A 15,919-nucleotide genomic window follows, 5' to 3' on the forward strand; every position below is an offset into this window, starting at 1 on the left:
GTTTTATATAAACAGAGTCGTTTCCCCTTAAATAAAAAAAAGAGAGGCGTTTAATATTTATTTTTTTTTACGTTATGTGGACGCCACCACATGTTGCTTTCCATCATACTTGAATTTCAGCTTCAGTACTGATACTTCAACAATGAATCCATATACAGAAGAGGTAAAATACTTTTATCACGTCTATATGAAGCTGTTTTTGCCATGGAACAATAAATATTTTAAGGATTGCTACTTTCGTGTTGTACGTTGACAGGGTGTCTGTAATATTTCATGTTTACAGTAGACCGACCATACAGTCATGAACATCATAAATCTCTCCAGGGGCTAACAGTGATCAAAACATCGGTTTAAGCTTATATCAAGATTTTTCATTCTTCTTTTCATACATGAAACAAGCATTGGTTAAAATAGCTCCCCCACTCCTAAAATCGAAAGCATTATTTTTTTAGAATTTGTTATAATTAGAGGATTTATCTGATTTTTTTTCTTTGCTTGCAATTTGCAATTAAAATAGTTTAGAGAAGTCTGCAGTAAACTAAAACTCTATGTGTTTTTTGGGGGGAATGAGACAATCCTTACAATTAGCAATATCACCTGATGCTTTCTCTTTAGACAAACCATCATAATCGTTTTGTAACAGTCTTTAAAATGAAAGCTCTAGCCTTGTAGCTGCATGATTTATAAGATGAGTCGTTTGAGTAAATGACTCGGAAACTTTCTCTTTCACTCGAGTACCTAATTCATTAGGTACATTAAGGAGAGGGTGAGTTACCATAGTTCACTGCCCATATGACTAGCAGGCTGTTTTATTTTTAAAGTATATAGAAGTTTTATTATGCTATCAGGATTAGATTGAATGATTGTTGAGGAAAATATATTTTGTTAAGTATTCGTCACTGGAAAAAAAGCCGATTAACACATTCATATGCTTCCTGTCATTGTACACTATGACATTGGTTTGTGGATAAAAACCTTTCCTTTTGTGCCAGTAATGATTTTTTTTTTCTATTTCAGTCCCTTCATATCAGAATAAGAGACATCAATCCCCATATAGTTTGCTCTCTTTGCGCTGGTTATTTCATTGATGCCACAACCATTACAGAATGCTTACATACCTGTAAGTACCCAGTGATTAAAATCAATAATTATATTGTGCATTTTTAATTGACCAATTTTAGTAGTGTTAATGCAAACACACAGTACAGAAACATAAGAAAAGAAAGAATAGAATACACACAATTAGCAAAAAAAAACTGTTTATACTCTTTAATCCTTAACTCTTTTTGGGGGATTATGAATTGATGTTTTATCTAGTAATTAAGGCTGTATCGCAGTAAAGTACCCGGCACCATAAAGGAAGTCATTCAGGTTGTTCGTATTGATTTTTAATGGTCATTGTCAAAGTGATATCTTGCTTTGATTGAGTTTAACAACAATTAGCTAATTTATTACATGGGAATTGTAAAATTGGCCTGTTGGTACTAAGCGTAGTCTGGAGTATTGTCAACATGTCAGAATTTGTCATAAAGATTCTCGATGGTAACTTTTTCATTCCCTTCATGAGCACATGCATAAAAAAAGAGAAATGATTTGAGCAGACAGACTTTTTTACTGAAGTTTATATACCTCCAGAACTTTCAAGCATGACAATATTTGAAATGTATTTGTAGTCTGCAAGAGCTGTATTGTGAAGTACCTTCAAACAAGCAAACATTGCCCCCAGTGCAATCTCAAGGTCCATGAGACACATCCATTGTTTCACCTGCGTGCTGATCGTACAATGCAGGACATTGTGTACAAGCTTGTGCCTCATTTATTTGAAAGTGAGTAGTTTTAGAGATAATTGCATGTGGGTTTTTTTTATATAAAGTAGGTAGATTTAGAAACCAAATCATAACCAGTTATTTCCAACATAATTTGTGATCATTCGCTAAGTACAAGAAGTTGCAGTAGAAGTATATTTGATGATAAAAAGAATAATATGTATGTCTCTTGATATGTATGAACTCTTGCAATAACTATCATAGCTCGCATTTCTGCTTTTGCTTTTGTTGACAAAAACTTTTTTTGCTCACCATACTCGTTTAAAATAGAAAAAAATCTGTATTGGTCTGAATGATACTTGGAGATGGCATGGGTGAAGGATTTTGTAACACTTACTGCCTGATTTGACTTAAACATTTTGCACATAAGATCTTTCTGATCTCTGAGCAGAAATTTATGTTCACTGCCTTTGCCTATTGATCTTTCTGTTTTATTTTTTGTTGTAATAAGATGAAGAAAAGAGAAGGGAAGACTTTAACAAATCTAGGGGGGTTGTAACACCTGTAAAACCAGGCAAGAAAGCTGGTAAGTTTGTGTTTGTGGTGCTTTCTTTATGTGTGGTTGTGATAAAGAAAAGTGTGAATGCTAAACAGCATGGAACCATACAATTTAACCTAAACACAAGAAGTCCATTTTGGGAGTTCTGTTGTCTTTTTTACTTTATTATAGTGCATTTATGTTCATTGATTGATTAAGATATCATTGACACATGGATTTATACTTGTACATGCATGTGCATGCATTTTTTTTTCAGAAGTTCACACACCACCTAAACTTTCTACTGTTATAAACACACCAGACGGCCACAAATATCACCATGATGAACAAATCTGTTTGTGCCTAGAGCCCCTAAGGTCAGCTTGTAAATTTTTTTTCGTCTTTTCTAACTGATATCTGAAAAGTAATAACTTTTTGTGTTTCAGGATAAAAGAACAGGTAAACTTTATTTTTTTAATTACATATGTTTTCAGTAGGTTTGGTTTGCTTCCTCAGCGCATGCTTGCTGTCACTGTTGTAAATATCCTATCACTTGTACTTCAGACATCAGGAACGAGACTACTGTGGGCAACGTTTATCCCTGAGGCAGCTGGAAAAAAAGTTTGTTCGTTGTTCTATTCGCGTCCTTATTTCCCACCTAAAGGCAATGCTGCATCGAAAACTGGCTGTGCCACCAGAAATAAAGGTTGGTCTATTTAAGGAGGTGTTAAGATTTTTTCCCTGCTAAATTATAGCTGTGAGCAGATAGTGGTGGATTTGGTGTAATACATATGCTAAGCTTGCAACTGACGCTTAACAGGTGCCACATACAGAGTGAAAACAGCATGTCCTAGACAAGATCTAAACCCAGAAAATAGGCATAAAGATATTATGACAGAAAGTAATTTATTTACTGATCTTTCATCCAGAAAGCATTTAGCCAAGAGGTTAGAGCTCCAGCATCTGTGGATGATGTACTTATGCTAGCTAGTTCAACACCTGTGTGGTGCAGCTGACTCAGATTTTGAATGGGTACCTGAACTCTTGAAGGGTTGAGGAAGAAATGATCACTGCCTTCCCCAAAATAAATCTGGCCCTAACAAAAATGCAATCTCTAGCACCTTATTTCCCAATAACTGCAAGGTTAGGGTCCTACCTTTTTAACTATGTAAAGTGAGAAATCCTTTTGTATTGTGGGTATTTTTAAAAATACTATTCTTCATGAAGAATTGAGATTATAAAACTTGTAGTTGAGTCATGAAGGCAGGTGACAGCAGGGTCCATTCTGAGCTTATTGATTTGACTAATAGAGGCCTATTGTATCACATTCAGAGATTATATCATTAGACAGTACTCTGTAAAATTATTGGTTTATTTTATTGAGAAATTCAGCTAAGCTGTCATAAAAAAAGTAGAAGTCCTATGGTACAGGGGCCTTGAAAGTGAACTATAGGTCCTTCACTGATTGTGATTTAACATGGATGCAAAAGGCAAAGTCAAACCTCTGTCCACTGTCTTTTTTTCTGATAAATCAGTTGTCTAGAAGGAGAGAGCATGAGTCAGTCTCACTGCATGCGATTGTAAAATTGCTTAAACTTGTTATTGGCATCATTTTGTCGCTGTATGGTTGCAGTTTGATATACTTTGTGAAGATGAAGTTCAAGCAGAGGAGACATCTTTAAAACAAATCTACTTGATGACTTGGTATGGAAAGGTACGTTTTACGTAGGTATATGACTGTAATATTTTTCCACTGGTTTGTGCAATCATTCAGTAAATTTCCATGTGAAGAACACATGAAGGTAATATTTCAAAAGTTCAGGAATGGTTGTCAAAATGACCATATTGCTTTCACTTTCATGCTTTTACAATAAATCACTGACACATATTTATAGAATGTGTAATAAGTGTATAATAGATAATAATTGGTATATGGTGTACATCCCTTTGCATTTCCTCATATTGAAGGTGAGGAGGTCTTTTCTTTTATTGTCTGTGGATAGGACTCTGGATGTCATGTTTACATTTACCTCAGCTGTGTAGTGGCTCTTTTCTTCTTACTTGTCAGATGGATTGGACTTATTTTTCTCCTTTATGCAAGAAGCGGTTGTTGACTGGACCTGTTTAATGACCTTTTCAGTGTGAAATATGTCACTTTGTTCATTTCCACACACTCCTTCCCCCCCAAATTTTTTTCTGCCTGAGACCATCAGTCACAGATAATTCTCCCTGGCAATTATTAATGTGATGTTTTTGACCTACATGTTCTCATCTCACAAACACTGGTTTTCTAACAATTTCCTGAAATGTATCCTCAATGGTTCACCTGCAGTGATCTCCATTTGTTACCACACTGCTGTCTTCATTTGTCATCATTCATCAGCAGTAGGTATTGTGATATGTGAAGCTCTTATAGCTTGCCTATAGGGCTGGGTTGTGGCAAACTTTATTATTTTGATTATTCATGCAAGTTTGAAATAGTAATAAAGCTGCATTGTAAAGCAGAATGTGTTTCAAGCCCATTGAATCTGTAAGAATTCAGTACTCAACCAACACATTTGTCAGATGTTTCATGAAGACGTTTGCTTATACAGTGGCAGCTCTATCTAAAGATACTCATGCTTTGTGTTCTTTTATCCATCCATTACTGTATTACACCAGTCTAAAATGTAGCGTACATTTTCAAACAAAACTAAAAAAGACTGAACTGGATGGAGAAGAGTCTTATTTATAATGGCTGGATCCTACATATAAACTTGAAATTAGCAGCAACTGATATGTCTGGAGATTGAAGATTATTGCAGGCCTCTTCATTGCAGGTTTATTAACACTTAATCCCAGAGAGCAATTCAGGATTTATTATTCATTTATTAAGTACAATTATGTGCTTTTTATATATTGCATTCTTTTACAAATTTCAGGTGTTTTTTTTTTTTTAAGACCATTATTACACTTGAAGCAGTTCTAGTATTAATTTATTCATGCCTTGTGTAAGCATTTATACTTTTTCCAGGAAACACCTATGGTGCTGTACTACCAGTTTACAACAGATGACAGTGTAACATGAGATTGGACATTCACAACCTGGCGTCAATGTACTTTGAAGCCTTATTTGTTTATTACTTGTGAAAATATCATCATTCAGCCAGAAAACATTATAAAGGCTTTCTTAACTCCAAATTATGAAATGTTGGGAGAGGAGGGTAGCTGTAAATAGCTCTTTCTCCAAAACTGTTAAGGCTGGAGACACATCATTTCTGTGTTTATACGGTGGTTGGTAGAGGAATCATTGGAGGGGTTTGTTCTATGCCTAAATGTGATAAATCCTTTTTAACCTTCAGCAATTTATATTAGCTTTAAAGAATGTGACCAACAAATTGCTGAGGTTTTTTTAGTACATGGGTCACAACAGTTCTGCATTGTTTTGATAATTATGTCTGCTCAGCTTCTTCCCTCACTGTGCCTTCCTTACAAAGGAACTTCCTTGGTTTCTTTATAGCATTTATTCTTTTCAGTAAAACCTTTTCTAGCCAACTAGAAAATGCTCTGATCAATTGTTATAAAACTGAGTTAAACATAGGAATAATTCTTTTTTTTTCCTCATGTTTTTACTTCATCGAGGAAGAGTTAAAAAAAACTACGCAGATCATAGTATGAAGGAATATGAATACATTACTTTCTAGAAGGGCACTACACTGAAGTAAAAGATGTACTAATAAATCATTTATGCACTAAACATCCATATTTCTGTTTTCTCATCTCTTGTAGCTGAAAATGCAAGAAATTATAGGTGCTGTACTATGGTTAGTAATTTCAGTTGATAGCTGAAAGGCTGCTGGCACTTTTACAGCTTGAAATGAACATATTAATTCTAAGCATCACCTAAAAATGACTATGTAAGCCCACTGCTAACTTGAATCGGCCTATAGGTTGTGAAGAGTAAACATACAAGGAAGCACCATATCACTACTGTTTCATTGGAGAAGAGCTAATAGTATTCACCATTTAGTGGACAATAAGCTATATCACATTTGAGCATTGTTTACTCAACATTTCATTTATCTGGACAGATTGTGTCCATTGTAGTTATTGCCAAGGATCTCTGAAAATGTTGCATTTGGATTGTTTTGCTGGAGAATGTGCAGCAATGTAGTCTTTTTATAAATGTTTAAGCCTGCATTTACCATTTAAAAGCATCATCTACTTAAATCTTATCAGGGACTATCATTGATCAGATATTACATTAGCATTTGGAGTCAACAAAAAGATGCAAGAACAATGAATAGACAGTCTGACAAATTGTATTTACTTTTAATAAGCTTTTTTTAAAATAGAAATTTTTTTAATTAAAAGATTTTACTGAATAATACTGCTGTCACATCAATCTCTGAACCGTTGTGACTAAACAACACCATCATATTTAAAATGTGTAACAGAAAGTGAACACACACACTCACATAAGTGAACCCTAGATACAAAGTCTATGAACACAATGAGAATTTCTTTGAGAAACTTTTATCCACAAAGTCATAGCAACAATCAATCATTCAACCGAACAGACACCTTTTCAGATGAAAAGGTCATCACCAACAAGTTTATTGGACAAAGTGGTCTGACTGCACTGAGTAGATAACACAATCTGGAAATCATGTCCGTAACCTTAATCACAACAAATGTATGGATCTGGTTGGTGTTGTTTCTGGCAACCCACATAATATTGTCATAAGATTCATGAAGACACATCAAGGCATCTGGAAACGTGTCTGCAATCGCAGATCTTGTGGCTTAAGGTTTTCGTTATCCATAAATGAGTGTTAAGCGTTCACTCACATTTCTGACATGGGATTAGATCTGGAGTGATTTGTCTATTAAGATGGAGCATGAGCGTATCCTGTTTGTAGGATAGTTCATGCTCTGAGTGTTGTCCAGAAAATTGGTGATAAACTCTTAGGCATGACTTATCTTTTTAAGGAAAATCGTAAGAATCTATCAGAAAGCTAACTACCGGTAACATGGAAGACAAAAATGCAAAGCGTAAAGACTGAAGGCAAACCATAAATAAATGCACAGCATGGATGTACAGCATCAATTAATGATGGTTGGTCAATAAATACATTGTCATTTGTGCAGTCTCCCTGTTGGCAGCACAAAAGTTTCAATAGTATCTGTGTGGCACATAACAGCCAAGTTTAAGATTTCCTAGAAAGTCAATCTTATAACTTTCACTGAATGAAGGAATGAAGTTTAATGAATCATGAAACAACATTGGAAATGTGATGAAATATTCTTCCATGAAGTGGCATGGAGCCAAATTTAGTTTTCTCATCCTAAGTTGCATATTTCTTAACTATTAAACTAGTTATATTCATACAAATAAGTACATTTTTTAATTTAAGACTGACACTAAAATACAATTTGTAATAACTATCTGTTCCATTATGAACATCCAATTTGCAAGGAAGATACAGGTAAGATTAATGAATTAAAGTCTCCCTAGTTACTGTTGGTTCTGGTATTGTATACTTTTCATTCCCCTTATCTTTTTCAGGCAACAGATTTCTACAAAGTGTGCATCACTTTGACACACTGAGATAAAGAACTTTCACCAACATATAAATGTATATAAGATCTTTACACAAAAATAATTTGTAAAAGATTTTAGATGGAGACTAGAAAAAACTGTAATGAAATGAGACGAATGAACATTTCACAGAAACTCTCAGCTGGGGTGGGGAATGTCTGGATCTGCCAAGGCAACCACTAGTGGAACTCGGAATAAATCTAGCAGCTATTTTCATAAATGTATATTGAGTCATATAATAATAGTGTAAACGGGATAGACATGATTCTCAACAGCTGCCCTCCTGCCTATATTGGGGCAATTCAGAAGATAGTATCAAAGTGGGAGAGTGCACATTGCAGAAGTGTACACACACTTTTGAAGTTGATAATTTCTTGATGGTCCGTAAATGATGTCATAAATATCAACATAGCCTTCGGTTGAAAAAAAAAACCCCAAAAGGTTCCCAACCATGCCTACAGAAATAATTATGGTGGCTTAATGGTTTTCTCTGCTCAAGATTGGCTTGCTCATATGAAGTTTCACTTGTACATCACTCCTGTACATTGCTTGTTTTTGCAGAGAAAAAAAAAAGGTGAAACATATTACTTAGATGAATTCATGATGTGATTTCCTTGCCAATCCTCCAGTGCAGTCTTGCAATTAAATATCATTGGAAATAACCAGTTGTGCAGAAAATATAGGGGTTTAAGGTACTGTAAATGGAGGGGAGGGCAGTAAGAAAAATATGGCACTTGAAAGCTTTCGGTGAGGATACATCAGCACATAAGCACGAGAACCTAGTAACACTGTATGTCATAAACACTTGGTACAAGAGAATGACATTTATAATTTACCACAATTTTAATGCACACCACATACAGCACATAAATACCAGAATAAATAGTTCTTGCAAACAGACCTTAGGGCTTTATGTAAAGGCAACAACTACAATACTTTTATATACAGTAACACACAGCATAATCTCTGGAAGTTCTGACATAAACCTGACAAGGAATTTGCAGAATCATAAAAACTGGCATGATAATGAGGTTTGACGGATGTGTATGTGAATGACTATATACAGTAGAACCTCCCTGTTACAAACTTGAAAGGGTATGAGCAGGGAAAATTTATTGCTCTCATGAACCACAACTTGAAACCACTACAAATTACAGAATTTGTAAATTCAAATTTAACAACAAAATATGTTTACTGAATACTTTGTCTATTGCTAAAACTTTCTTAAATTTAAAAGAAACTTGTAATAGTAGAAAATGTGTGTTCTGATGCATGAAAAGTATCAATGAGTTGACTCTCTTTATAGCCATAGCTTTTCAATCACAATCAGTCTCTTTTAAAATTGACTTCTGTGATTTCTGCAGGGTGTTGCAACAGAGCACAATGTTTTGTCACAAGCAGTCTCTCTACTCAAACCTGTCATTTTGCAATGTTAAAGTTGCAATAGAGCATACAGTTGCTAGCAATCTCTTTTCATATCTACTTGAACACCAGATTTCCACATAAAGTTATAACATAACAAAACAGTTAATTCTAAAATGTAATAAATAAGGTATTTAAATAGAGATTATTTATAAAGCAAGATATAGCCATCAGAATGATATTGATCATGTCTAAGAGATAAGTTTCAACCAGAAGGTCTTCGGAGGTTCTGCTGTATGTGCATGTATGATTATGATAAAGGCATTTATTGTCTAACAATTAATGGGGTGCAAATTTTTTTTATCTTACGTTTGGGTGAAGTTCATTGTGAAATATTTTCCCACATCTTCATTCTTGAGATACACATCTACAAACATTACTATGCTTAGAATGAAGTCTACAGACATTAGGATAATGCATGGATATGGATATACTTACGTTGTCAAGGACTCAGCCAATGGCAGAGTTGGGACAATATGTTAATTAGGCACTCTGTGACGTCAAGACATCAAGCATGCATGGTGATCTCTGAAGATTTTATCTGGAGAATGTAAGAGGGTATTCACCCAGATTTGGGAATACAGAATCTTGCACTGAACCTTCATTTCTCACCCCTCTTTAAAGTCTGAATTCAAGAGATGAGAAAATAAAAGCTTGAGAGTGATTGTGGGGTGATGATGTAATAATCATGATCTGCAAGGAGTTCTGATGTTATCAGCACCCATAGTTTGCCTTTACTTAACAGGAACTAACAAGTGATAGGGTCACAACTCTGCAACACGCTGTCTGTAGTGAAGCAACAGTGGTGTGTCCTGGAAAAAAAATTCACAGAACTGAGTATATGCATGTTACACACAAAACCTGTCAAACATTTACATCAATGCTCAACCCCAGCCTCGTTGACTTTGCTGTGCCATCCAACATACTATATAATATTACATACTGCACTTATATTCTAAATAGTTACATGTAAACATCTCTCTCCCCGCAACCTCCTAAATTCTATAAAACCAGAAAAATGGTGCATACTTTTGATCTCCATCTTGTTACTGAAACAAATTTCAATGTGTGGTCCTTCCCTAGAATTTCTTCATTGCACAAAATATCAACCTGAAAAATAATGAAAAGAATGTTTTGACAAAAATGGAGCTATGGCCACATTCACTTTTCCATTAAAGGCACACATTTGAAAAACATCCATACCTTTCTTTTGTGCAACAGGATAATCACGCATGTCTGTTCAACGTCAATGGAAAGGGGAAGTAAATCTGTATCAAAAGCAGTCCCTGAACTTCACCGTTTCACAAACATTTTAGAAAAATAAATGTTTAGTCTGAAATCCGGAAAATACTGCATTCACTGACTTACTAGCTTGCTGTAGCCCGTGCTTTCTGTGAGCATTATATGGTTTCCCCTCCTCCCCTGTCCGCTCTGCCAACTGAAGCTATTGTCTAGAAGTCTAGGATTGAATTAGCTATTCTTTGTTAAGATTCTCTTAAGACTTTTTATGTATATAAGGCAAACTTCATTTTCCTACTTTTATCATGGCCAAGAAATCTTAAAATACTGACACTTTTATTTCTTTTTTTGTTAATAAATGACAAATTCTTTTTATGTCAACAAATGGTAAAAACTTACATCTTTAAAGCGAGTCATGTTGTTATAAATTTTGAGGGCAATAAATTTTTTCAGCTGCATGATTGTTGCCTGGCAGGATAGACGAAGAAATCTGCGCTTTAGATTGCGCATGCTGCCTGTCACGCACTCCAGACAGACATTGATCTGCTCATCACTGCGGTGAAAGTCCTGCTCCTCACCATTCATTGCCACTGGTGTCTTGCTTCGCTCGTTGCTATTTTCATCATTCCCTTCAAAACACACATATAAGAGAGGCTATCAAACATATTGTTTTTAACATGAATATTTCCCCTATTTGAGAGTGTGATTGCCATTTTAATTTTGATTTAGAAATGAGATCCAAGAATGACCTAACCATTTGAGATCAAAACAACAAATAATAATAATAAAGCATTCTTTTAAGGCTTTTCACAACAGCAGTGAGCTCAATATACTTAAGCAAAGAGCATTGTATGAAACAAATAGAGCAGCACAGTTGCGAACTTCAAGAAAATAATTATTTGTGGACCTTGTGTGCAAGGATTATTTTTGTATCAGTCAAAAGAAAAAATAACACCACTAAAAATCTGCAATGGCAAAGTCTGGGCTTTCCTTCAGTGCTCTGATAGCTTGCAGTAGTGAAAATGGCTGCTTACTAAATGCAGATAAATATATATATATATCACCACACAACAAAGTTGGGATCAAATTTATCAAAATGGTTTTGGTCTTCTGAAAGTTATAGGAAAAATTTTAATGTTGCCACACCTGTATAATTAGGTGGAGGAAGTCCTCTTTTTTTGTAAAATTCTATCTGTCGCTTCATCTCTTCTGCAACAGAATCAAAATGATTTAGGAACAGAATGCATGATATTGTGAGCAGGCATAGATAAAAATGCACTAGGTACACCATGATTACTCCTATGCACTGTTATTACAGTAATTATTAATATTACCATATTTGTAATTTCCACTGTTGTGTCAAATAAAAATAGACCACAGTATTTCTATAAATGAGATTACTTCCAATACTTTGGTACTGTAAAATATTTAAAAACTAAATAATAGAAGCCTCAAACCAGTACAGATAAAAACGCAACTGTAAGAATACAAAAACAGCATTCACAAGGTACCTTTTTAACTATGAAATATACTTAAAGGCTGAATAAGATTTCTATACTGAAGTGTGAAGCTGCTGAATGCACATGACTATAGTCTTAATCACACTTACTCTCTTGTAGATGAGGAACAAGTTTGTACACAATATCCTGCATTGTTCTGTCAAAACTGAAATATTTCAAGCAAGGAAAAAATGTCATCTATAGCACATGAACCTACAAGAAACAGATCTGTATAGTCTCTAATTAGTTTAAAAGGGAAAAGCATAATCCACTTTGAAGTACCAGCATATTATTAAAGCTGTTGATATAACATCACATTAAATCATGCTCAGTAGGCCAAAACATTGTAATAGTATTACTAGTAAGCATCTGACAATTATATTGTTAATTAAAAAGAATCATTTAAAAAATAAATAAGATAAAAAAGAAAAGAAAAGATTATGCTAAGAACCCCCGACATTCTCCTTACAGAAAAAGACATAACAATATGCAAACCAACGATTTCTTACCTTATATAATTCAAAGGATAACTATGATGGATGACAATGTGACATTTTGGACATGTGTTGTTTTCCTCAAAGTATTTTACAATACATGCCTTGCAAACTGAAATTCAAATATACCAATACATTGTATAATGCAACAGACCACAGCAAGGGCTACAGCGTCACAAATAAAATTAACAGATTTGTTAACCTTCCTGGCATTAACCCAAAGGATTACTCAGCCTTGGAATTTTATGCAAAAACAATTAAGTTGAACAGTGGGTGCCAGTTGTTTTTATTACTTAACAATTTGACTTAATGACTTAATCATACACAAGTCAGTCTGACCACATACAAGAGTGGATTAACATTTAATTTGTTATTGCTAATGAATGAAAAAGTAAAGAAGACTCAAAATTCTTTCATGTTCATACAAATCATTTGAACAAAATTCTAAGCCCAAGAAGTGCTTTATAATAATAAATGCAAAATTTGTAAAGCACATACTCGCTGGGACGTAAGGGAAAAGCACTTCAGGGCAGGTAATAAACACTAAGGAAGGTAATTTACATTAGGTAAAGAGCTTGAAATATTTTAATGATGTTATGTTCATAAATATTAATCTTAACAGAATGTATCACAGAGATTATGTATGCATTTGCTGTTTTATTAAACTTTTCACGAACAAACTATAAAATGAATGAATAAATAAAATAAACAATTTATTACATGTATGAAGACATTCTGTGATGGTAGCAGCATCAATAAGATAGCCTTTGCACAGGCTGCAAGTGATGTGAGCATTAACTGACCGAAGTCGGATCCTCTTTTCCATCATCTTGAATGTGTTTACTGAAAATTATTGGACTTGCATAAATGATACAGAATTCTGTTTGAAAAAGACAAAGTACAAAAAATGAAAATAAACATAAATATACTTTTGGATAACAGGATGCTCGGTGTTTACTTTTGCAAAAACTGTTGTATTACTGCCATGACTGATACTGATAGATACCTTAAAAACACACATACACACACTTTTCCAGGGGAAGCTAGATATTGTAATTTGTACACAGAAAAACAGTCCAGCAGCTGTTACTTCTTTAGTTTAAAACAATATTTATGGCACTCATATTTAATTAACAATTTTTGTCATTATTAACACAAAAATATGTGGTATGGGCTTGGATTTTTATGCTATAAAAGCATGTCTGTTCACACTAGATTTAGGCCTGTATTTTTGATTCACTCACACCGAACCTTAGTTTTCAGTTTTTTTGTAACCAGCTTAATATAATCCTTCATTTCTTTTTGCTTTAATCAATGAACTAAGATCCCTAAATGTAAGTGTCAAAAGGAAGATTAATCGATAATCAAACACATTTTTTTTTTTTTTTTTGGTAAAAATTCACTACGTTGGATGGTGTTTGGTGTTTGCCTAGAGATTGATTGATGTGAATATTCTCGTTTCGAGAACAGATTATATTTCCTTTTCGTGTTTGTTTACCAAAACTAATTTACTGTTAACTCGCATTAAAGTAGGGGATTACAGCTGAAGTCGCCTGTTTTCTGAGTTACGTGTAGTGTTCGTGTTGTTTGGAGATGAACAGTCAGATCGCATCAGCACTGCAGAACAAAGAAACATTGTTTCTGTCGACTTTTTGTGACGTCTTTAATATTCCTACATGCATAAGTTATTTAGGCCAAGAGTTATGCATTACCTTGCAGCCACTCAAATCGTTAATAGAACCCCAAAAAACACTGTCAGCATAGATCATCGGGCACCTGTTCACCATCGGAAGCCATCACCAGAATCGATGGGTGGATTATGACTAAAAGATTTCATTGGTTAGAAGAAGAATCTCGCAACCAATGAAATAGTTTGGCTCTAGCCTGCCTCGACATGCTAGCCACGATCGTCTGCGTGGTTTACATTCTGCAGAGGTGTTCGAAGTCGCAAGCTGCACGATGATGCCAGCATCTGCTTCTCTTTTCGTTTTCAAGGTACTTTGAAACGCAGACTTATGCGCTTTAACGAAACTTGTATCAGTTTATTATTACTCCTTCCATCAACCCCAATCTCTATTCCCCCTCACACACAGAGAGAAAATGCATGGCTTGTTGAACACTACTTCGGAATTGGACAAACAATACAAACAACAACTAAGTATGAAGTAGTTATTGTTATTTGGTTCCTCTTTGCGTTTTCTGTACTTATTTTTTTTCATCATTAATAGTCTTATTTATTCTTTCTTAGTTCATGTACTTTTTTTCTGTCCATCGTATATCGCTGTCATAATGTCTCGTTCTTATTCTTAAGCACTATACAAGAGTATATGCTTCTAATTAGGAGTGTGAGTATACGCTTTACAAATTTTGCATAATTATCATTAAGTATCTCGGTCGCCCAAAGACAAAAATCGCAGTGCAAAAACATTAGTTTAATTGCCCGGCCTTGGGCTTACATCAGTGGTGCCCAACCTTTTCTCGCCCGAGGGCTGCACTGGATATGATATAACGCGGCCAGAACATGACGGTTTTGCCAGAATCATGACGTTAAAAATGAAATTATGTTTTGTGTCTGGTTAAAATGAGTGGGGCGGATGAGGCACCTTCGCGGGCTGTAGGTTGGGCAGCCCTGGTTTAGATCGTGGGGGACGTCATCTGTAGATTAGGCAAGCACATGTTTAATAGCGTTGGCCGACGGGTTTTTTTTTTTTTTTTTTCTTCCTAGTAACCCATCTTCACCTTCACCAGTAGAGGCAAGCACTTTGTTTCCAAGCAAATAAACCAACAATAGAGGGTCAAAGCATTTGCAGATATGGAACTGTAGTCGGTTGTGGTAGGTCTTGTCTTGTTTCGTGTAAGAAAGGTGTCTTGTGTCTGACGTCTTGTGTGCGTCATTTGTTCCACGTCATTTGGAGAGATAAAAAGACGTCATACATAAGAAAAAAAACCATTGCTGTAAAAATGGCCAAGTGAACGGGAAAACACGTACAACAGTCTTCTCCGCCATCTTATTTATTACTCTCTCGGTGACATTCCTCAGAATTTGAGCCTCTTCGATTCGATTCGCCTACAAATCTCTTCAACCTCATCGTCATCTGAAGGGGACTCGTCGAGCGTTGTGTGTGTGTAATACGTTGTGGTGTGCGTGCGCGTGCGCAAGGTAAGTGTACGTTCGTCATATTACAGGAACTAAAGCCAACCGAAGTGCAGAGAAGCAAGTCGATCACTGAGTCCTCAACGAGGATGCTAATTCCTGAGAACAGCGTGATTGTGTGAAGCTGTTCCAAACCCACCCAATGAAAAAGAAAGGGGAAAAAATCACTGAGCAGGATAGTGTACCACACACACATATGGTTTAAATACCATGACTCTTCAGCATA

General features: G+C 35.1%; 2 protein-coding genes across 2 annotated transcripts; one reads left to right on the forward strand and one right to left on the reverse strand.

Moving 5' to 3' along the window:
- The first annotated feature begins 16 nt into the window (after window positions 1-16).
- Window positions 17-6,044, forward strand: LOC112564379 (polycomb group RING finger protein 1-like). Its single transcript, XM_025239147.1, has 8 exons — window positions 17-163; window positions 1,018-1,120; window positions 1,674-1,826; window positions 2,278-2,352; window positions 2,582-2,681; window positions 2,869-3,010; window positions 3,938-4,018; window positions 5,318-6,044. The coding sequence occupies exons 1-8, from the start codon at window positions 143-145 to the stop codon at window positions 5,369-5,371; spliced, it is 729 nt and encodes a 242-aa protein (XP_025094932.1). The 5' UTR covers window positions 17-142; the 3' UTR covers window positions 5,372-6,044.
- A 557-nt stretch (window positions 6,045-6,601) lies between these two features.
- LOC112564380 (polycomb group RING finger protein 3-like) lies at window positions 6,602-14,370 on the reverse strand. Its single transcript, XM_025239148.1, has 8 exons — window positions 14,252-14,370; window positions 13,260-13,382; window positions 12,555-12,651; window positions 12,156-12,211; window positions 11,693-11,755; window positions 10,946-11,175; window positions 10,337-10,417; window positions 6,602-10,119 (listed from the first exon to the last, which is right to left on the reverse strand). Exons 2-8 carry the CDS (start codon window positions 13,366-13,368, stop codon window positions 10,072-10,074), a joined length of 684 nt encoding a protein of 227 aa, XP_025094933.1. The 5' UTR covers window positions 13,369-13,382; window positions 14,252-14,370; the 3' UTR covers window positions 6,602-10,071.
- Between the last annotated feature and the right edge of the window lie 1,549 nt (window positions 14,371-15,919).

Source organism: Pomacea canaliculata, linkage group LG5 (assembly GCF_003073045.1).
Source record: "Pomacea canaliculata isolate SZHN2017 linkage group LG5, ASM307304v1, whole genome shotgun sequence".
Lineage (NCBI taxonomy): Eukaryota > Metazoa > Mollusca > Gastropoda > Architaenioglossa > Ampullariidae > Pomacea > Pomacea canaliculata.